Source organism: Ptychodera flava (assembly GCF_041260155.1).
Source record: "Ptychodera flava strain L36383 chromosome 23 unlocalized genomic scaffold, AS_Pfla_20210202 Scaffold_24__1_contigs__length_23054250_pilon, whole genome shotgun sequence".
In the NCBI taxonomy this organism is placed as follows: domain Eukaryota; kingdom Metazoa; phylum Hemichordata; class Enteropneusta; family Ptychoderidae; genus Ptychodera; species Ptychodera flava.
The window spans coordinates 926,034-950,640 of record NW_027248278.1 but is presented as its reverse complement, the minus strand read 5'-3'; the positions used below and the strand labels follow the sequence as shown (position 1 = coordinate 950,640).

The 24,607-nt window shown below is 37.3% G+C and overlaps 2 protein-coding genes across 2 annotated transcripts in view; both read left to right on the top strand.

Annotated features, from left to right (window-relative positions):
* The window catches only part of LOC139124760 (eIF5-mimic protein 2-like), a 99,432-nt gene that overhangs the window by 28,076 nt on the left and 46,749 nt on the right, over nt 1–24,607 (top strand). The window contains exons 5-8 of the mRNA XM_070690870.1: nt 11,803–11,868; nt 14,697–14,832; nt 16,146–16,255; nt 22,867–22,953. Coding sequence (XP_070546971.1) covers nt 11,803–11,868; nt 14,697–14,832; nt 16,146–16,255; nt 22,867–22,953 — 399 coding nt within the window. The remainder of the gene's footprint in view (nt 1–11,802; nt 11,869–14,696; nt 14,833–16,145; nt 16,256–22,866; nt 22,954–24,607) is intronic.
* Nucleotides 680–6,061, top strand: LOC139124764 (piggyBac transposable element-derived protein 4-like). Its single transcript, XM_070690875.1, has 2 exons — nt 680–1,382; nt 5,869–6,061. Exons 1-2 carry the CDS (start codon nt 775–777, stop codon nt 6,059–6,061), a joined length of 801 nt encoding a protein of 266 aa, XP_070546976.1. The 5' UTR covers nt 680–774.

The following is a 24,607-nucleotide window of genomic DNA, read 5'->3' as shown; positions in this document are numbered from 1 at the left end:
TGGCACCACTGAATCTACCACAGATTATAATGAACTAGTCTTGTTGGCTGGCAGAAGTCATTTAGAATGGATACTTTTGTGCATCTGATTGACTTTTGTGAGCTGAAAGCAAGTACATGAGTCAAACAGAGTTTGTCTTTACTAAAAATTATTTTCAGTGTAATTTTGTATGGCCACAGTTGGCCATTTTTTCAAGAATTATGTATGATGTGAGATGCTATTTCTATTGTTTGACATGTGAAGGGTACTGAATGAATTGGTGACCATGCGTATATTCCACGTAGGTTTTAGACAAGATACATGAAACCATTGTGCAAATGAATTAATGGTCATGACCATTAATTCATTTTCACAATGGTTTCATTTAATTAGTCTAAAACCCTGGTCGAATATATACATGGTCACCCATTCATTATCTTTCAACATGTCAAACAATTTAAATAGTATCTCATATCAAACAAAATTCATGAAAAACTGGCCGACTTTGTCCCTTTAACCCTTACAGCGCCGCGTCGATGTATACATCGACGGCGCACTTCCGGGTTCTACGCCACGTCGATGTTTACATCGACAGAGGCGTTCTCCGCTATAGCTGTCAATAAAGTGAAAATAGGCGGGGTATCTCGATGTTAAACCAATAAAAAACACTCGACGACTGACGTAATGAATGAAATCTCATTAAATATGTAATTATTCAGCTTGAATAGCGTCACGTGTGGTGTCTTGCATAATTTTCCCGCCGTACATGGACATCGTCTACTTTGAAATGCTAATATGGCGACCAGAATGAATATGGATGAGGTTGACCTCCAGTCATACGCAAATATTCTCGGCCGAGTGAACCCGGAAGACAGAGATTTTTTCGCTAGATATTTTCTGGATAGCGATAGTGACGACGAGGGCGAATTTTATGGGTTTGAAGACGTGAATTTCATCCCGATAGATCGGATTGAAAATCCGGACGGAGACATCGACTTCGCCGATGACGTCGCCAATGGCTGGTCGAGCAATCCTGCCGACGACAGTGAACAACTCACTCTACCGTTCGATTACGCCACAACTGGCATCAACGAAGACATCCCCGCTGATGCAACGCCTCTCTCCTTTGTTCGTTTCTTCTTGACGGACGAAGTTTTGGATGTTACAGTGACCGAAACCAACAAATATGCCGATCAAGTCATCCAAGAGAAGCTCAGAGACGGTGGCCTACAGCAACACTCTCGCTTGCGACGTTGGCGCCCTGTCAACAAAGACGAGATGTGCGTTTTCCTTGGCGTTTCGATCGCCATGGGCATCTTGAGGAAACCCGACCTTGACCAGTATTGGAGTACGAACGAAATCTTGTACACACCGTTCTTTCCGAAGTGCATGTCTCGAAACAGGTGATTTAATTTTCATTATAGTTCTTATAATATTTGTTTCGGGGGGGGGGGGGGGGGGGGGGGGGGGGGGTAAACTCAGGCAAAAGCCATTTTTGAGGAGGGGGGATTGAAAAGCAACAGAAACCAAGAAGTAAACAAGACCTCGAAAGCGAATGAAAGAAAAAAAATCAACAACAATAACAATAATAATAATAACAGTAATGATATTAGATCTATATTCTTAGTGCTTTAGGTTTTTTAGCTCTCATTTGGTACACCAAAGAGAGCTTATAAGGTGAATCATTTCATTTGCATCTCATTTACATGGCGTCTGTGTGTATGTATGTAAGTATGTATGTATGTCTGTTAGTCCGTCCAGATCAAAAACTCCTAAACCGCAGCAGCTACCAGCTTAGTATTTGGTGTACAGGTGCACCTAGGGGTGGAGATGTGAATTTGTTCAAATGAACATGTCAGTGTCAAAAATATGCAAATGAGGTAAAAAAAAAGGAAAAATGCTGCAAACTGCTAAAACTCAGTAACCGTTGGTCAGATTTGGTTGAAACTTGATATGTAGGTTCCTTTAGTTATTCTAAATTGGGTGTGTACAACTGAGGATGATATTTGCGTGTTTGTATTTTTGGGTAATTTTTTTCAGATTTTAGTAGAAAAACCTTTTTTACTGAAAGAGCTTGTCTGATTGCTTTGAAAGTTGGTATCCATGTTCCTCGGGATGACCTCAGTCAAGTTTGTAAAAATTGTAGTGAATTTTTAGTATTTGTAATTTTGGGGCAATTTTCCCCATTTTTGGTCAAAATTTTTTTCTGCCAAAAACTACTCATCTGATGCCTTTGATATTTGGTCTGCAGGTTCATAAGGTTCATAAAAAAAACCCAACTCATCTGATGCCTTTGATATTTGGTCTGCAGGTTCATAAGGTTCATCAAAATGTGATGTATTCAAATTCTTATGAAATTTACAATTTTGTATTTTTGGGCAAATTTTTGTCATTTTTGGTCAAAAAATGTATTTATCAAAAACTGCTCATTTAATATCGTTGATGTTTGGTATACAGGTTCCTAGGGTTTATCTTAATATGAAATATTGAAATCAGGATGAAATCTGCAATTTTGTATTTTTGGGCAATTTTTGCTATTTTGGTCAAAAAATTTGTTTCACAAAATCTTTTTAATAGCTTTGATATCAAGTAGAAATTTTCCAATGTATGATCTTAATTTAATATGTTCAAATTATATCTTCTTCAATTACATATTTTTACAGCTATATTTGCCATTTTGGTCTGGCTGACCTGAAGTGGGCTGTCAAAGATTTCCTCCTTCATCGACATATGTCACAAAAAGTTATTCTCCACATAACACAAAGGAGCTCTATTAGCTGCCAGGTCGCTTGTTTTAAATTTTCAGAGAAACGTCTTCAATTTCCCATTTTTATGAAGCTTCCTAATTTTTTGATGGAAAAAACGTACAGAAATAGTCCACAGTATTGATTCAATAACTTTTTCAGGTTGTGTTGATATGAACAAAATTAATAAATATTTGTGAAAAGATTTTCTGATTTTGGGCGATTTTATACCTACAGGAACTAAGAATACATAATGTGGTGATCTTGTGAGCATTTCATATGGTAAACTGTATTTGGTGTTAAAATGTGGTAAAAGAATCATTAGAAAGCACAGCTGAAGGTGATTTTGCAGGTTTGGTTTCCAACATATATATTCCAAACTTTTTTCAGTGTTGAACTGTCAGGTTTATAAATAGCTCCTACACTTCCTGTCATTGTATCTCTTTAAATAAACATTGTTGATACCAAAGGGTGGACCATTTGATATCCTGATAGGGGATCTGGAAGATTTTTAGAAAAAAATAGATTCCAAGCAAATGTCAAAGAAAAACGAATCTGCCAGAAAAGGCTTGACTAAAAGAAAAGGTGGGATAGTGGAAAAAAATACTGTACAGTGGATCAGGTTGAAAATAGTGCTACCTCATCAATCTTCAGACCCCCCCCAAGGATATCAAATGGTCTACCCCCATGTCTCTGTGCACACATTTTACAATGCACTGCATCTCAGTTGAAGATTCCAAGTCAGGTCAGGATTTGAAACGAATAGTCAAGTTCACCACAGTTAAAGTTCTTATGTTGATCTCAGTGCCATCACCCTTGTGACATATGGTTTATAAGTTATTCCAAAAGTGGATGCACAGTTGCACTGGAAGAAAACAATGTTACTTTTCCCTGTAAGGTTGTTGAGTTAATGGTTGTATGTTGAAATCTCTCTGTGTATGTGGTGTCATGGTGTATGAGCAAAATGTAAACATTGGTTGCATATTGTTAAGCATTTCAGTCAAGGTTATCTGTTGTTCATGAAAATCAAGAAAAGGTAGCTGTTTGCCTGTATTTGCCAACACATAACTGCCTTGCATGTTGATTGTCTTAGATATTATCACATACTAAGTAGAAAGAGGACAAGAAACTAATCAAATTGATGTATAATATTCACCCCGAGTGCCAATATATATAACTATTTTATCATTACATCCAGCTGTTTGTTATATCTTTATCACTCTCCATGGGCCAAAGCACACTAAGGAGCCAATGTCATCACAGCCAGTCTGTGTATGTCAGTCTGTCTGTATGTCCATCCATTCACCAGTCTTTCTGTAGACCAAGTTTGTGGAGCTCATAACTGAATAATTTCCACATTAACTGTGGCCAGCTTCGGAACGTTTAGATGGTTATCTATAATCCAATGGAATCTTGTAGGCGTTGATAAAAGAATGAGAAAAAAAACATGATTTTTCATAATCTGCAATTTATATTGATAAGAGAGTGATTACTTTATTATTTGGTACGTATGATAGGAGGAACAATGTATGCGACAGTTTGATTGAGAAGCATAAAATTCATATATATGTATTTTTGACGTTTTTACTGACTTTTTATCAAAAGTCTTGTTTTCGAGAGTCACATATCAGATACCTGGTATCAAATTTGGATTTTAAGTTCTAAGGATCATTTGATTACCATATATCAAAATATTGATGAAATTTGTATAAGTAAATATGAGCAAATTGGAAGACAGAAGTTTGCAGTGCAGCTGACACACTGTTTTACAAAAATATTAGCATGGAGCTATCTATATGTTGTGTTTAAAAGAAGTTTTGGAGTACCATGTTTTGCATGTTTATTTTTTTTTAAATGCCAATATTCTTGAAGTCCCTGGTCTAATTGCAAAAGATTGAGAATTGCTGCACATTTTACCTGTGTATTTGTGGTAGATACATGTACATGCTCAACTGTAAATTAGTATTTGTTCAAATGAAGTCAGGGTTACTAAAATGCTACTGAGCAACAATAGTGAAAACTTGGTGAATAAACATTGGTCAGGTTGGCAAGGCCGCTAACATACCACATTGTTCAAAAAGTGTTGCATGGAAGTCGCTATGAGTGAATCTAAAAGAAGTTATGGTGTACAGATCTTGTATACAACCAGTCTTTCATTTTCAAGATGCAGGACAATGTAAGTGTCATCTGTACCGGTATAGTCGGTAAACTTTGCTGCTTAATCCAACAAGGTCAGGTTATTAGTTACAAACTCTTATAACTGTGGATGTAAATATGACAATTTTGTGTGAAAAAATGTTCCAACTTTGATTTCAAAGGATTTTGTATTTTTCCGTTGTCATATTGTATATTTATGGAATTGCTTGTCTGTGTAAGTAATGGCTTCTACACAAATCCCTGGTTGATGCTTTGAAAGTCGGTTAGAGTAGCTTTAAAACAGATGTACATATCTGATGCTTCAGGCTTCTTGCTATATGTTTGTGTTTGGAAATTTCCCTATTTGTCTATGTCACTGCAATGTTTGTTTAACTTGGTGGCAGTTTGGGACATACCATTATCATGTAGGTGTGGCAGCTTCATTAACAGTGGAAGGTGAGGAATGCCCATTATTACATCTTACCTTTGTCTTCGATTGTGCAACTATAGACCGTAGAGAGACCAAATATTGTCTACATTAATTTTATGCATTTTATATTATAAGGGACACGTTTAGTTTGGTATGGCTGATTTTATCAGTAGTTATGATGTACTAGGTTGCATGGTATTGTGTAAGTGTATGTGATCAACAGTTGCAAGTTGTCAACCATTCCATACTTCAATGGATGGTGTATCAAAATTTGTTCAAATGCACTTGACTATGAATATCACAAGCTAAGGTACATAGTGTGTTAAATATCGTGTATATATAGACTCATTCTACCTTGCCTCATGTAACCAAATGTGAGAAAAGTGTCATTGACACTATTTTTTCTTTGTTCTTTGTAAATTTTGAAAGTAAATCCACCGGCAGGTCAACATGATATGATACCTTCCTGCATAATAACATTGAATGAATGAGAGCATAATAATTCATAATTTCATGTCCCCTGAATTTTTGAAGTGTATCATTCTCCTAAATTTTTTTTTACATGCTTTTTCCTAACAGATATGAGCTTATACTGCAGTGCCTGCATTTCAACGACAACCAATCTATCATCACTGATCGAGAGGCACCAAATTTTGACCCACTTTATAAAATAAGACCGGTGTATGATATCATCACACAAAGATTTCGAGAGGTTTACACTCCAACAAAGTGTCTAAGCTTGGATGAGGCAATGATCCCATGGCGAGGGTAACCTATCCATGAGGGTTTACATTCCAAGTAAGCCAGATCGATTTGGAATCAAAGCCTTTTCCGTCAATGAAGCAAGCTCCGCTTACACCCTTGGCTTTGAAGTGTACACAGGCAAGTGGTTTCAACCCTACCCTGATGCTGATGTTACTGAAGTGGATGAAGGGCAGTCCTACAAAATAGTCATGGGTTTGTTGTCAAAATGCAACCTACTGGATAAGGGACACAGCATTTACATGGATAGCTATTACATGAGTCCTGTACTTGTTGATGCCCTAACCAGTAGGGATACTATCGCAGTTGGCACAACCCGAGTTAACCGTAAGGAGATGCCGGAAGCACTGAAAAAAACAAAGCTTCAGAAAGGGAATGCCATATGGAGACGTCGTGGTGACCTCCTCGCTGTGAAGTGGCATGACAAAAGGGATGTCACCTTGCTTTCCAATGCCCATACTGCTATATGGGGCTTTGATGGCAAGAAAACCGATGATGAAGGTCTTCCAGTTCTCAAACCAACAGCTGTATTAGAATACAACAAGTACATGGGAGGAACAGATCTTGCAGATCAGCTGTGTCGGTATTACCCTCTCCTGCGTCGGCGCAACAGATGGTACCGTAAGCTGTTCTTCAGTCTGTTGGGTTTGCTTGTCACCAATGCTTTCATTTTATGGAAGAAGTTCGCACCAGATGTTGACACCAGACAACTCAGCCATTCAGCATTTCGTCTGCGAGTTGTTGAGCTCCTGGTTGAAAGTGCCGTCCATGCACCTGTGCCCATTGAAGATCCTCGGGCCAGAAGATCTACAGGATTCAACATCCGTCGCCTTACAGAACGGCACTTTCCATCTAAAATTCAAGCAAAACCTGGAGCAGCAAACACATCTCCTATGCGAGAATGCATTGTGTGTAAACAACGACTGAAGAGCAACGATGAACACCATCAGAAGTATCTTCGTGATCACAACGGTTCCAGGGTGAGGTATCCTGTCACCAGATACGAATGCCGGAGATGTGCTGCCGCGTTGTGCGTTGACAAGTGTTTTGAAATCTATCACACTTGCAAGAATTACGAGAGGATCGATCCAACATCATGGCATCCAAATGAGGAATGAACACACAACGAATTCAAATCAAAATGAAATAAAATGTAAAAAGGGACTAGACACTTCAAATTACAGCCTAATACAATCAAATTTCTGTTGTACATAGATATTTGAGCTAAGTAAACAAGCATGTGATTATGTTTATTTATGTATTTATTTATTCATTTATTTATTTATTTCTTACAGAAAATACAACTTGAAAATAAGTATCCATTGAGTCTTACATTTCAATGTGAATAACAACTGTTGTGACACTTTGAGTAAAGTTAGTGAAAAAACTCCACGTGATGTAGTTTTGTAAGCTCCTGGTATCAGTGTTTCATAGTGTAATGTATTATATTTTGTTTACATAACAAGAAAAACAAAGTGCTTGAACATATTTGTTGGTAATGCACAGTGTTGTGGTCATGCAGACTGTGTGTTTAGAATTTTGTACACATAATATCAAGAAAAAACTTCATATTTTTAATGTTCTTTGACAAAAAAATGTTTTTATTGATATTCCTGCAATTATTTGGTTGCCATGGTTACACCAACTTCATATTACAAAAGTTAACAATGGTAAATTTAGTAATTTTGTCGATATCATAACATAAAGTGAATAATTTGGACATAAACTGACTCTACTTCATTAATTGTTGTTCATAGTCTATTTGCTGAAAAGTCCTGGGCCTGGGGGGTCTTATGCATGTATAGTCTATGGCATTCTAAGGGTTAATACAGGTCAGCTGTTTATGTATGTATATTCATGTAATTACGTCATGTTGTATTACATTCCATCAAAATATTCCTGGAGGGAACAGGAATACAATTCATGTATATAAAATTGCACATAGCAATGTTGTTTGTCAACATGCATGAAATTTTTAACACTGCCTACTTCTGGTTTGTGTTCATGTAATTTTGATAACTTTCAATTCAGTTGCTAGGCAGCGCATGACCTGGAGTACTGATAATATTAACACTAAAGATAACAAGTCTCTGACTCGCCATCCATGATGAAATTTTAGAGAAACCATGGATATCAATTTTATTCAATTTCCAATATTTGAATAATGTCAAATTTACTTGTTTCAATGTATAATAAACGTAATTTTCTACATGGTATGATGGTGATGACGAGGCTGTTCAAAATTGAAATTACAGTAACGCATAAACATGATTAGGAAAGATGTCAAGGATTAATGAAAAGTGATGAATAAGACAACCCAAAGAAGCAAGTGCTTAAGTTTCTTGTATGGCGGCATACTGTCAAAAGTTTCATGATTTCATACTCAGAGATACTTCAAGTTTGATTCTCTGAAATCACCATAAAACGTACTCAACAAAGATTTGTGATTTAGTCTTACCAATAACTTCATGCACTATTGATGTTATGGTCAACATCTGAAGGATAGAGTCCTGCACCACATCTCCCTGACAAAGCAATTCTCATGTCATTTGCAAAAATAAAACTCTGCTTGTGCTGTGATAAAGGCAGCAGAGTTATTTTCAAACCTTGAATTTCTTCAACTCAAATAAAAATTGCAACCAGAATAAAACCATACCAATGTCCATGGGTCTGGAGTTTTTAGCTCCCATAGCCATATGTATATATGGCAATGGAAGAGCTCTATTCTTATAGGCTAGGGAAATGTCTGTATGTATGTATGTATGTCTGTATGTCTGTCCGTCAACATCAAAAACTCCAAAACCGCTGTACATTTCATATTGATATTTGGTGTGTACATGGATGATGGGCTGTAGATGAGATTTTGTTCAAATAAAGTTGTCATTGCCATAAATATGCAAATTAAGTGAAAAAATGTAAAAACAGTCAAAATTGAAAAAACTCAATAACCACTGAGCAGATTACATGAAAAATTAGCATGTAAGTACTTTGGGCTGACATGAAATGATTGTGCACATCTTTGGTCAGTATCTTGGACTTGCTATTTTTCATGAATTTTTTTGTAATTTTCTCCCATTTTTGGTCAAAAAATCTTCTTCTCTGAAACCACAAGTCCGATTGATTTGAAACTTGGTATGGAAGTGCATAGGAGTGACCTTTCCCAAATTTGGGCAAATCGTGGTGAAATTTGCAAATTTTTAGTTTACACGTCCATAGACTCCCATGTATAAGGCAGATCTCCATAGACTCCCATGTATAAGGCCACGAAAAATAAAAATTTAGTTTCTCATCGTATTCATATTGCAAAAAGGATGCAGTGACAAAATTTTTAGTCCCCACGGATGAAGTCCAGTGGGCTTATAGATTGGGTCATCTCCGTCTGTTCGTCCATCCATGAGTCCATCCGTTCACGCAGATATCTCGGATATTTTGACAAAATGTCATGTGACCTTGATGACCTTTGATCTCAAATATACATATTTGTCCATAACTCGGTAACCACAAGTGCTACCACCCTTCATATATAGTATGATGGGACACCTTATGACGCCACATATTGTACCTCATTAATTATGCGCATATCTAATTTTGCGCGCCAATAGAGCTAGAGGTCTGATTTTTGGTATATAGGGATAACTTAGCAATACAATTTTTTGACAAAATGTCACGTGACCTCGGTGACCTTTGACCTCAAATATACATATTTGTCCATAACTCAGTAACCACAAGTGCTACAGCCTTCATGTATGGTATGATGAAACACCTTATGACGCCACATATTGTACCTCATTAATATGCGCATATCTAATTTTGAGTGAGCCAATAGAGCTAGAGGTCTGATTTTTGGTATATAGGGATAACCTAGCAAAACAATTTTTTTTTGACAAAATGTCATGTGACCTAGGTGACCTTTGACCTCAAATATACATATTTGTCTATAACTCAGTAACCACAAGTGCTACACCCTTCATGTATGGTATGATGGGACACCTTATGACGCCACATATTGTACCTCATTAATTATGCACATAGATTTTTGGTATATAGGGTATAACTTAGCAATACAATTTTTTTGACAAAATGTCACGTGACCTCAGTGACCTTTGACCTCAAATATACATATTTTTCCATAACTCAGTAACCACAAGTGCTACACCCTTCATATTTGGTATGATTGGACACCTTATGACACCACATACTTTACCTCAATAATTATGCACATATCTCATTCTGAGCGAGCCAATAGAGCTGGATGTCTGATTTTTGGTATATAGGGATAACTATAGGAGAGAAATTTTTTGACCAAATGTCATGTGACCTCGATGACCTTTTACCTAAAATATGTGTTTATGTCAATAAATAAGTAACCACAAGTGCTATGTCCTTTGTATTTAGTAGGATGGGAGACCTTATGACAACACACGCTTTACCTCATTAATTATGTACACATCTAATTCTGGGCAAGCGAATAGAGCTAGAGATCTGATTTTTTGGCATATAGGGATTAATTAGCAATATAATTTTTTTCAAAATGTCATGTGACCTTGATGACCTTTGACCTTGATTATACATATATATGCATATCTCAGTAACTACAAGTTCTATACCCTCCAATTTTGATAGGATATTAGACCTTAAGATGTCACATCTTGTACCTCATTTATAATGCGCATATGTATATCTTGGCTGGCCAATACTGCTAGAGGTCTGATCTTTTTTCCCGATTTAGAACCATAACTTAGACATGCCTCATGTGTTTCAAATTGGGAACAACGACATAGACCTATGTGCCCATAGATCTCAACATATACACTCCAGTGATACTTCTTAATGACCACATTTTCCTGCCCCATCAAGACTAATACTCCTATTACAAGTGGGGACTATGTCATTGTAAATGACTTGTTGAGTTAATGGTTGTATCACAGTATTCGATATGTCTAATTCTGTATTTTTTCCATTTTATATTTTGAATAAATACATTAAACATATTTCACTGTCTCCAGTACATTACATTTAAGTATTTTCACTTCATGCACTTTATCCCTTTCACACATGTTCAAATATCTGACCAGAGAACAAACACTAAATAGTCCAGGATGGGAGCTACAGTGTCATTGACGCTATTTTTAAAAGCAGAATCAAGAATTGTACATTATTCCCAGAATTGATTTGTAGTTTCCATGGTTTGGATTAGTATCTACTTTGGATTAGTATCTACTTTGGATTAGTAACTTCTTTAGATTAGTATCTACTTTAGATTAGTATCTACTTTGGATTAGTATCTACTTTGGATTAGTATCTACTTTGGATTAGTATCTACTTTGGATTAGTATCTACTTTGGATTAGTATCTACTTTGGATTAGTATCTACTTTGGATTAGTATCTACTTTGGATTAGTATCTACTTTAGATTAGTATCTACTTTGGATTAGTATCTACTTTGGATTAGTATCTACTTTGGATTAGTATCTACTTTAGATAAGTATCTACTTTGGATTAGTATCTACTTTGGATTAGTACCTACTTTGGATTCAGGGAAAGACACTAGCGGTTGCCCAATTGCCCAACTTCCGCCACTATTTTTATCCCTTTTTGTTCAAAAACCCATGACTTATAAATGGCGAAATTGCTTAAGCAGCCGCAAAGCTAACACATGTAAATATCAGCCGTGTTGAACTATAGTTGTTCAACCTACTAATTAGATTAGTTCACAAGACACAAGCTGCATTTCAATTCTTTATTCTTAAGGTATTCAACCTACTAATTCGACGATACAAGTACTTGGAGAAAGCCTTTGAAGAAGAGTTAAAGAAAGTGAGTATCTAAAAATTGTTAACTCCTTGTATTGAAATGCTCAGGAAATGTCAGAGATAACAATTAAATAAGTACACGCATGTCAATTGATTGTAATTGTTTTTGTCCATGTGAATGTCTGTCTTTGTTATTTCAACATGGAGGTATGGATTGATGATGTATATTAGCCAGTGTTTGTCCATCCTAAAACCTCCTGTGTTTTGCCACCTATCTGATCTTTTTGTGTTAGAACTCTAGATGCTGATGGAAAAGAGGGAAATTGTAGGTTTTAAAGTTTTGAAATGTTCATGTTCACTCAAAAAGTGTAACTATAATTACTTCAAGTATAATGTGGTTAAGGAAGAATCATTGATCGTTGTCATATCAACTTTAGGGTTATTTTTCTATGTTTGCATCTGGTGTTGTATGACTTCAAATTTTCCATGTTTTCATTTACAGTTTGGAATAAGGCAGTACTTCCTAAATCTTTACTAGCTCTGCTGTCAATGATACAGAGCTTATCAGGTTACTGTCTGTCGTCCTTCGTCTGTTTTCCATCGTCATCTCATCTGTCAATTTTTACCTTCCCTGTCTTTTCAACATTCACTTCATAGAGTTAGGCAATAGTGTTCATGTCTGAATTCACTTCACAGAGTTAGGCAATAGTGTTCATGTCTGAATTCACTTCACAGAGTTAGGCAATAGTGTTCATGTCTGAATTCACTTCACAGAGTTAGGCAATAGTGTTCATGTCTGAATGCACTTGTCTGAGTTAGGCAATAGTGTTCATGTCTGAATGCACTTGTCTGAGTTAGGCAATAGTGTTCATGTCTGAATTCACTTCATAGAGTTAGGCAATAGTGTTCATGTCTGAATTCACTTCACAGAGTTAGGCAATAGTGTTCATGTCTGAATTCACTTGTCTGAGTTAGGCAATAGTGTTCATGTCTGAATTCACTTCATAGAGTTAGGCAATAGTGTTCATGTCTGAATTCACTTCATAGAGTTAGGCAATAGTGTTCATGTCTGAATTCACTTCATAGAGTTAGGCAATAGTGTTCATGTCTGAATGCACTTGTCTGAGTTAGGCAATAGTGTTCATGTCTGAATGCACTTGTCTGAGTTAGGCAATAGTGTTCATGTCTGAATGCATTCTGAGTTTTAGGGTCACTAGTGTTCATGTCTGAATTCACTTTGAGTTAGGCAATAGTGTTCATGTCTGAATGCACTTGTCTGAGTTAGGCAATAGTGTTCATGTCTGAATGCACTTGTCTGAGTTAGGCAATAGTGTTCATGTCTGAATGCACTTGTCTGAGTTAGGCAATAGTGTTCATGTCTGAATGCACTTGTCTGAGTTAGGCAATAGTGTTCATGTCTGAATTCACTTTGAGTTAGGCAATAGTGTTCATGTCCGAATGCACTTGTCTGAGTTAGGCAATAGTGTTCATGTCTGAATTCACTTCACAGAGTTAGGCAATAGTGTTCATGTCTGAATTCACTTCACAGAGTTAGGCAATAGTGTTCATGTCTGAATTCACTTTGAGTTAGGCAATAGTGTTCATGTCTGAATTCACTTCACAGAGTTAGGCAATAGTGTTCATGTCTGAATTAACTTCACAGAGTTAGGCAATAGTGTTCATGTCTGAATTAACTTCACAGAGTTAGGCAATAGTGTTCATGTCTGAATTCACTTCACAGAGTTAGGCAATAGTGTTCATGTCTAACTTCACAGAGTTAGGCAATAGTGTTCATGTCTGAATTCACTTCACAGAGTTAGGCAATAGTGTTCATGTCTGAATTCACTTCACAGAGTTAGGCAATAGTGTTCATGTCTGAATTCACTTCATAGAGTTAGGCAATAGTGTTCATGTCTGAATTCACTTCACAGAGTTAGGCAATAGTGTTCATGTCTGAATTCACTTCACAGAGTTAGGCAATAGTGTTCATGTCTGAATTCACTTCACAGAGTTAGGCAATAGTGTTCATGTCTGAATTCACTTCATAGAGTTAGGCAATAGTGTTCATGTCTGAATTCACTTCACAGAGTTAGGCAATAGTGTTCATGTCTGAATTCACTTCATAGAGTTAGGCAATAGTGTTCATGTCTGAATTCACTTCACAGAGTTAGGCAATAGTGTTCATGTCTGAATTCACTTGTCTGAGTTTGGCAATAGTGTTCATGTCTGAATTCACTTCATAGAGTTAGGCAATAGTGTTCATGTCTGAATTTACTTCATAGAGTTAGGCAATAGTGTTCATGTCTGAATTCACTTCACAGAGTTAGGCAATAGTGTCATGTCTGAATTCACTTTATAGAGTTAGGCAATAGTGTTCATGTCTGAATTCACTTCATAGAGTTAGGCAATAGTGTTCATGTCTGAATGCACTTGTCTGAGTTTGGCAATAGTGTTCATGTCTGAATTCACTTTGAGTTAGGCAATAGTGTTCATGTCTGAATTCACTTCATAGAGTTAGGCAATAGTGTTCATGTCTGAATTCACTTCACAGAGTTAGGCAATAGTGTCTGCCTTTGGCCAATGAAATTTACTAGCATGTCCATGGTTCAGTCATTCCACTGTTAGGATTTGGATATGGTTGTCTGCAGGCATAGCATGATACAGCTTGCCCCCATACCTCTGCATTGAATCTTTCATCTAGAGCAGCAAAATGATAAGATAACCAGGTAAGATGATGCAACTGTAATTGACTGCAGAGATTAGTGACAGTCTTCCCAGGATGCTTCACTCCACGGAGGATGTCACCTTTGTAAGTAATATGTTGTCGTAGAAACAGCTGCAAGTACATCATAGACTGCTTGTTCAAATGCTGTAGTCTGATTATTTTTCCAGATCTTATTGTACTTGAAAGGATACACTAAAGATGAGAGAAGCAAGCTGGCCAAGATTACAGGAATCTTTCTTGCTAATGGTAGAGCCACAGCAAATGTCTTGACAAGCTTGTACAACGAACACCTTGTCAAAGAAAGTAAGTTTTGCAATTTGACCCTTTCACTGCATTATTTGCCTCAACCTTAGTTCTTTCAGTGGTGTGCACTGACTGTGTAGAGAGTTGTACTGATGAAAATGAGTGATTTTCCAAAACAAAATAGGTCAATCTTTGAGTAGATGTGCCAGTCATGCACTCCGTAGGATTCAATGGTAACTTATTGACAACGCCGCAGGCCGTGTAGTCATCACTTGACTGAAAGTTGTTACGGTAGAAATTACCACACACAGGCAGTGAATACGAGAAGCGCACTATGGAGTTCAATAGTAACCAAAATTATTTAATAGAAACTAAAATTCTCACAAATAATTAAAAATTACGCAAAAATTACCCTGCTTGGTCGAGAGCTTTGAGTATTAACCAGTCCTTTCCACAAAAAGTCTGCGGAGTGTGGTTTCAATCAAACCGTCTGGTCTTTAGTGTGACGTGGCATTCAGTACACAGTCCACAACTTCATGTTGACGTTTGCAATAGCAGTTTTCCTCTTCCTCCGTTACTACTGAAGAAACAATCGTTGATTGTCCTGCGATATCTGCCCTTTTTTCTGTAACCTCAAGTTCTCTATACAGTCCGTTGTGCAGCATACGTTCAGTTCAGACAGGCGTGTACAGCAATCTCAGTCAGACAGGCGAGCTCCTTTCAGATGTTGTGCAGTCTCCCCATGTATTTTGAGAATGTGTGTATATATATTCGGTATGCACCTGGTCGGCAGCAAAGTTAAAATGTCCACCGCATAAAATTTACATAAACTCTTGGAACACAACAGGTGACGACGTACTATAAAGCTCTCGAGCCAAGCTATTAACCTCTCTCAACCAAGCTTACAAAAAATTGAATATGGGGCATCGTAACAAAGTCAACTGGAACTATTTTCAACCTTATAATTTTGTGAGTAAAAAAGTTAGATTATATGTTTTACATAGGAAATCCGTTTTTTCGAAAATTATGCTTTAAAAAAGGATAAAGAGCATAACAGTGATTTAGATGTATCAATGGGTCATTTCACAGTGAAATTAGTTCTATTTTTTGACGTATTTTCGTCTAACATGGAAATGATTGTCATTGGAAAGTAAACCCAAACATATATTGAGTGAAAGCTATGTTAGAAGGTATGTAACAAAAACAGCCCAAACAAGGGACTGTGTACCCTCGTTGCAGGCGACCGCTTGCCCTCCTGACGTCGGACAAATGGTCACCTACTCTGGGGCACATGGTCCCTTATTTTGGCTATAATATAAAGTATTATCTGCCATTATGACAGCTACTTACATCTTATGTGTCATTTATTACAGGTCTAGCCCTGGAGTTCATTACAGAGACCTTCACTGTCTGGTTCTCTGAGAAAGACATCAGTAATGTAGCCACAGCATTGCGAAGAGCCCAGTTGGAAAACAAACTGATGGTAGGTGGATGGTTTGATTTTGACTCCAGCAGTGGTTTCATTTCAGTCCTCAATATTACATCACACATAACGTTAAATAATGATTTCACCAATTGTTTCATTCCTCATCACTCACTCATTAATGTTATTTTGAGGACTTAGATAGCTGATGCTGCAGAGTTAAAACCCTGTTTATACTATTCAATATAGAATTCGAAAACTTTTCAATATTATTGCTATATTTCTTAATAAAACTTAAAAAAGTCAAGAAGAACCTTATGAACATGGTATACCTTATCCCACTGTCCACTACATGGTATACCTTATCCCACTGTCCACTACATGGTATACCTTATCCCACTGTCCACTACATGGTATACCTTATCCCACTGTCCACTACATGGTATACCTTATCCCACTGTCCACTACATGGTATACCTTATCCCACTGTCCACTACATGGTATACCTTATCCCACTGTCCACTACATGGTATACCTTATCCCACTGTCCACTACATGGTATACCTTATCCCACTGTCCACTACATGGTATACCTTATCCCACTGTCCACTACATGGTATACCTTATCCCACTGTCCACTACATGGTATACCTTATCCCACTGTCCTCTACATGGTATACCTTATCCCACTGTCCACTACATCAGGGCCAGAAAATTACGCTGGTCCGAGGTCCCGGACCAGTGATTTTTTATCCCGGACCAGTATAAAATTACCCCTTAAAAGTCCGCGGACCTGTAGAAACGGGAGTCAATTTACTTCGCAAGGGAGTTTCCAGTGTTTTTCCAAGATTGTGTTCTTGTGTCTTTTGACGCAAAATTGGAAACTACCGGTACGTCCCCCAAAATACGGGAGTAACTGGGACGCACTAAAATCAGGCCTAGAATTTCACTGACACCAAGAGTCCATTGTGAGACTACGTCTTCTAGCTACAAAATCAGTTACTCTGTAGCGATTCATGATATGAGCAAGGCGATGTGCGTCCACTAGCCACTGCACTGGGCCCTGGGCCATGAACTCATCTTACATGTAAAATGTAACGTGGCAAAAACCAGACCGTAGTCTCACCTAAAAATATCAGCAACCCCAAAATTGTGTGAAAATATTATATCTCTGTCTATCAAAGTAGTATTTTGTAGTAAATTTCTCTGGAAGGAGTCTCATTATAAGTTTCCGATCGTCCGTAGCAAGCAAGCTTCAGAGTTTAGGAGGTCACCATGCTGACTTCCTTATATAGTCAAGACCCCCTAGCTCGATTGTAGCTGACCTTAACAAGAACCGCCTAGCTTGTCAAAACAGCTTTATGGCAATTTGCTATTGATATCAAAGGAAAAAGTTCTCAGATATTTGGTGTTTTCAACCTTTTTTTTTGCATTTTAAATGGAAAAGAATCAATCGCTGGGCAATTATAAAATGAACTTTATAGCTATAGTAAAAATAAAATGTTAAGTGTGTGTACCAGAACTTGAGAAGTCTACCAAGTAAATGTTTATGCAGAGTGTCTATATTACAAAGATTGACAGTTTTTGCTGTATGTAAATCCCAAGCAAATCTGATAGAAATGCATATATAACATGAGTACGAGAAATGAATCATTCTCGTATTGTTATGCAAATTTTGAGGACCAGTGGATTTTATCGTGGGACCAGTGAAAAAAAACGGGTCACTGGTCCTGGGACCAGTGGGAAAAAAGGGAAATTTTCAGGCCCTGTACATGGTATACCTTATCCCACTGTCCACTACATGGTATACCTTATCCCACTGTCCACTACATGGTATACCTTATCCCACTGTCCACTACATGGTATACCTTATCCCACTGTCCACTACATGGTATACCTTATCCCACTGTCCACTACATGGTATACCTTATCCCACTGTCCACTACATGGTATACCTTATCCCACTGTCCACTACATGGTATACCTTATCCCACTGTCCACTACATGGTATACCTTATCCCACTGTCCACTACATGGTATACCTTATCCCCTGTCCACTAAGATGGTATGTATACCTTATCCCACTGTCCACTGAGGCTTTCAATTCTTATCAGGTTGTGGTCAGTACAGTCCCAGTGATATTTGTTGTGTGGATGCAAATATGATTATGAGAAACCATTTTTTTAGCTCCGCTGTCAGCGACGCGGAGCTTATCAAATAGGTTGATTTTCTGTCGTCGTCCATCATCGTCGTCGTCCGTCAACAATTGCCTTTCCTCTGAAACCGCAGGTCCGATTGCTTTGAAATTTTATATGCAGTTCACTTGGGGTGACCTCACTTAAGGTGGCACTCCCATTTGGTAACATTTTTTTAGTGCCAACGGTCGATATTTGACGTGGCGACTGCGCGCGGATCATGAGATATCGATAAAAACATGTCTTCAAAAAAGGGCACTGGGGCCATTGTCAACTAAGCTATGGAGTACAAGTCTACACTGACGCTGCTGTACGCCACAGTACCACCTGCCTCGGTGATCGGTCATGCCCCGTGGGAGAAGCTGAGTCTTACTGACTTGGTGATAAAACGAAAAACAATTTTTGCTGATTCCACCAGAATTCGCATAGGTGACTAGCCTAGTTACGTGCGGTTGATACATAGCGACCACCGCGTGGTATGCATAGACGCATACCATGCGCGCGGCGAACCACACGTACTGTGTGGCAGACGACAAAATATAGTCATCGGAGGCGGCTAATATTTAACACGTAAAAACTTATGTTTATGTGTTATTGCTTAAAAATATAATATAACTGATTTAGAATAATGACAACGACAAAGCTAGAAGAAGTTTTCAAAAACTGACCTGTGGTAAAGGCATAAAGTCTTCGCAGTGGCAACTCCCAAACGAGCTGGCTAAACTACGTGGAAGCTGTGCTTCAAAAGCTCAGCCATGTCGTTAATATAACGGCAAAAACGTAGTTTTTGTGCTACACTGCCAAGTTGTTGAAGGTACGTATTCAATTGACCCTACCCTGGGGAAACAGGACAGGTTTGCCGGTGCTGCTTCACCCCTAGCACGACCCCCAGGGTCTCTGACGGTATATATTGAATTTCTGATGAAATGTGTAATTTTGTATTTTGGGGGCAATTTTTGCCATTTTTGGTCAAAAAATGTGTTAGTTTCCAAAACTACTCATCTGATAGCTTTGCAATTTGGTATACAGATGAACTTAATGATATTTATTGAAACTATGATGAATCTGCAATTTTTGTTATTTTTGGGTAATTTTTGCCATTTTTTTTCTCAAAAACTGCAAGTGGATAGCTTTGATATTTGGTATACAGGTTCCAAGGGATTATTGTAATATATGATATACTGAAATTATGGTGAAATCTGCAATTTTTATTTTTGGGGGCAATTATTGCCATTTTTAGTCAGAAAATTTTCTTCTCAAAAAACTACTCGTCAGATAGCTTTGGTGGACATGTTCTTTTGAATGATCCAGTGTAAAAATTCAAATTATGATGAAATCTTCAATTGTATATTTTTGCAGCTATTTTAGCCACTTTTTTCTGGCCATTGAAATGAGTTATCAAAGATTTCCACCTTCTTCATCAACATATGTCAAAAATAGTTATTCTCTACATAAACGCAGCAGAGCTATATCGGCTGCTAGGTCGCTTGTTTTTAATTTTTGATATTGTTGAAAATATGCAAATTAGCTAAAAAAAAAGGCGTTTTTGGTAAAAAGTCGTCTTCTTCATAATTGCTGTTCAGACAGCTTTGATATTTGGTATACAGGTTCATAGGAATGATCAAAATATGATTTATTCAAGTTATTCTGTCATATCAATACACCAAGACAATCTCCAATAAAATATTCAATTACAATAAGGCATTGCGGCACTTAAAAATTGATGAATTCCTTCAAACACCAGCATCCTGTGACTGCTCTACATCTCCCTTCAAATATACTCCAGTTGGCCATGTCATCACTGGTGATCTGAACTTGGTTGAACATCACCACCTTCGTAAGATATTATCTTGTGGACCCAAGTTCAGAGAACCTCGCAGGATCAACTGGAACCATAATTTTAAGATCATTATGGACTCAGTTGAAGAATATGCCAGGAAATGGGCTAAAAGGGAGGATGTAGAGCTGGACACACTGTCAGAATGGGTCAAATCTGTGAGGAAAATAGTGCGTGGCCATATTGGTCGACTAAGATCACATGTTTGCAGAAGACCCTATTCTGTATTTAAAGATCCTGATGCTGTTAAGTGTTTAATGATATCCATGACAAATATGTTGTCGTCCCTGCTGATAAAGCTGCCAATAACATTGTATTTGTCTGTAAGAAGTATTATTTTGAATGTCTTATAGACGAACTTGGTGTAACTAAGACCTCCACCAACTCCACTTACAGACAATCAATGTTCAACAAATCTGAAATTTTGGCAAACCATAAGTCATTTATGGATAATTTTAATATTACAACAAAGGATGACCATAATAAGTTGCCTAGCTTATACTGGATACCAAAGCTCCACAAAACACCTTACAAAGCTAGGTTTATCGCAGGATCTTCAAAATGTTCAACAACAGAGTTATTGAAGATACTGACTTCTGTTCTTTGTACTGTTAAACGGGGACTTCAAGCATACTGTGATGTTGTCTTTTCTCGGAGTGGTATAAATCAAATGTGGATATTAAAAAATTCGAAGGAACTCTTGGAAAATTTGAAATCAAGATCTGTTTCAAAAATAACATCTATTAAAACTTTCGATTTTTCCACATTGTATACCACAATACCACATGATAAATTGAAAGAACGCTTGAAAAACATCATCAACCAAGCATTTTTCTACAAAAACGGTTCACGCCGTTACAAATATGTGGTATTAGGGTATAATGCTACATATTTTGTTAAAAATATTACTAACGCTAAAGTGTTTTATACAGAGAAAGACATTATCAGTATGCTTGATTTCCTCATTGACAACATATTTGTTGAATTTGGAGGACACATTTTCCAACAGTGTATAGGAGTTCCCATGGGCACTAACTGTGCTCCCTTACTTGCCGACTTATTTCTGTTCTCATACGAGGCAGAATTTATCCAGAACCTTATCAAGCAGAAAAAGGTCTCTGTAGCTCGTACTTTCAACCTTACATTTAGATACATAGACGATGTTATTTCATTGAATAACTCTGAATTCAGTTAATATCTCGCTATGATTTATCCTCCAGAATTGGAGATTAAAGAGACTACAGAAACGGCCTCTTCTGCTTCATATCTGGACATTTACTTGAATTTGACTCTAATGGTCACCTTTCAACTAGGGTATATGACAAGTGAGATGATTTCAAATTTAGGACAATGAATTTTCCACAGTTATTAGTAATATTCCACTCTCACCATCTTTTGGGGTATACATTTCCAGCTTATTCGCTATGCTAGAGCATGCAGTTCATATGGTGATTTTGTAGAGAGACATGGCCATCTCTCTTTCAAACTGTTAAATCAAGGTTACACCAGAGCAAGACTTGTCTCTACATTCAAACGCTTTTTTGGCAGGTATCGCAAGCTGGTTGATAAATACGATATCTCTCTTCGACAAATGATCACTGATGGCATCGGTGACATGGGACCTTAGTTAGTGACCACTACCTATCTGACTTACAGATTGATATATTTTCGAAACACCTGACATCACTTCTTGGTCTTTTGGCCAGAGGTCCATATATCTTTCTTTCATGAATTTGACTTTGTTTGTGTACCGTCTATTTACTGTCTGTTCTGTGCTGTTTTGTGTCTATGTTTACAACTATTGTCTTACAAATTTTGACCTAGTGTTATTGGATTATGGATTGGTATGATGCGATTATTTTTATAATGAAATCTACAATTTTGTGTTTTGGGGACAATTTTTGCCATATATGGTCAAAAAAGAGTATTTCTCAAAAAGCACTTGTCTGATAGCTTTGATATGTGATGTACAGGTTCCTACAGATGAACTAAATATGATATATTGAAATTATGATGAAATCTGCAATTTTGTACTTTTGCAGCTAATTTTGGTCAGGCTTTCCTGAAATGAGCTAACAAAGATATCCACGTCCTTCATCAATACATGTGTCACAAAAGGTTATTCTCTACATAACACAGCAGAGCTCTGTCAACTGTTGGGTCGCTTGGTTTTTCAAAACAACTGGTCAGACAGCTTTATATTTGAGATACAGGTCCCTAGGATGACTCTAGTGAGATAATTTTATACATTCAGGAAATACTTAATTTTGTATCCATGTCTATAGTAGCTTCAGGGACTTTGGTCCTATGTTTACAAAATGTTCTAGTGGCATTAGATGAATGTTTGTTCAAATCAAAGTTAGATAAATGAATGATTCTCAAATAACAAATGTGAAAAATGGTAAAACATTTAAAGTCAGATACTACTGGCCCTAGGAATTTTGAAATTGGTAGAAATATTTACCGATATGTCTTGATGAAAGTTTAAGATTATTTCCATTTAATATTTGTGGTATTTTCACATGTTGTTTGACCGGAAACAAACTTCCATTAGTGGCTGTATTTTGATTTTGTTCTCTCAATGTCAAAGAAGATTTATTTCTTGCCTTTAATGACGACAATAATTCACTATTTTTCAGGACTTTTTGCCGCCAAGTAAACGTACTCCTGAATACTTTGGTAAACATTTCAATGCAGCTGGCTTAGGAAAGTTGGTTAATTATATGGTAAGATGATATGTGTATCTGTGTCTGTCTTTGTGTGTTTTCAGAATTTTCAATGTCCAGTGATTATTAGTCCCCACGGACACCGTCCGGGGGGACTTATAGGTTTGGTCGTGTCCGTGCGTGTGTGCGTGCGTGCGTCCGTGCGTGCGTGCGTGCGTCCGTCCGTGCGTGCGTCCGTCCGTTCACGCAGATATCTCAGAGATGCCCAAAGCGATTTCATTCAAACTTGGTACAAGGATTACTTCATATGTCATACAGATGCACGTCGATTTGTTTTGTGATACGATCCAATATGGCTGCCAGGCGGCCATTTTATTACGATTTTTTCATGTACAGAGCCATAATTCAGGCATGTTTCAACTGATTTTATTCAAAGTTGGTACAAGGACATTGACCAATGTCATAGATATGCACGTCTATTCTTTTTGTGATACGATCCAATATGGCCGCCGTGCGGCCATTTTGTTACGATTTTTTCATGTACAGAGCCATAACTCAGGCATATCTCAACCGATTATATTCAAACTTGGTACAAGGACATTGACCTATGTCATACATATGCACATCAATTTGTTTTGTGATACGATCCAATATGGCCGCCAGGCGGCCATTTTATTACGATTTTTTCATGTACAGAGCCATAACTCAGGCATGTTTCTACAGATTTTATTCAAAGTTGGTTCAAGGACATTGACCAATGTCATAGCTATGCACATCAATTTTGTTTGTGATACGATCCAATATGGCCGCCGTGCGGCCATTTTGTTACGATTTTTTCATGTACAGAGCCATAACTCAGGCATATCTCAACCAATTTTATTCAAAGTTGGTACAAGGAAGTCAACCTATGTCATACACATGCACATTGACTTGTTTTGTTATACGATCCAATATGGCCGCCGTGTGGCCATTTTATTGCGTTTTTCATGTCCAGAACCATAACTCAGACATGTATCAAGCAAATTTATTCAAAGTTGGTACAAGGAGATTGACCAATGTCATACATATGCATGTTAATTTGTTTTGTGATACGATCCAATATGGCTGCTGTGCGGCCATTTTGTTATGATTTTTTCATGTACAAAGCCATAACTCAGTCATATTTCAACCAATTTTAATCAAAGTTGGTACAAGGACATTGACCTACCGTATGTCATACATATGCACATTGATTTGTTTGTGATTCGATCCATTATGGCCACCATGTGGCCATTTTATTACAATTTTTTCATGTCCTGAACTACAACTCAGACATGTATCAAGCGAATTTATTCAAAAGTATTTTTATCACAGACCTAATGAAGAGGACTCTATCCTCTCTGAGGACCTGTAATAAAAGTACCCATTAACAAGTGGGGACTGTGTCATCAACGATGACTTGTTGATCAAGGGAAAGTTTGTCTGAAAATTCTGACAAATTTTCTGTGATTTCCTTTGAAGAAAGCATGTTTACCCCCAACTCCATTGATCATCATAATGATGTTAGTGCAATAACAAAAATGGCATCTTGATGGATTCAGTCATTTTTAGCTCCCATATATGCATATGTATATATGCAAATGGGAGGTATTCGTATAAGGTGGAAAAATGTCGTCTGTATGTATGTATGTAAGTATGTATGTACGTACGTATGTATGTATGTATGTATGTATGT

Coding starts and splice junctions, on each gene's coding strand:
- LOC139124764 (XM_070690875.1), top strand. CDS start 775: ATGGCGACCAGAATGAATATGGATGAGGTTGACCTCCAGTCATACGCA. Junction 1,383..5,868: donor AAGTGCATGTCTCGAAACAG/GTGATTTAATTT, acceptor TTTTCCTAACAG/ATATGAGCTTATACTGCAGT.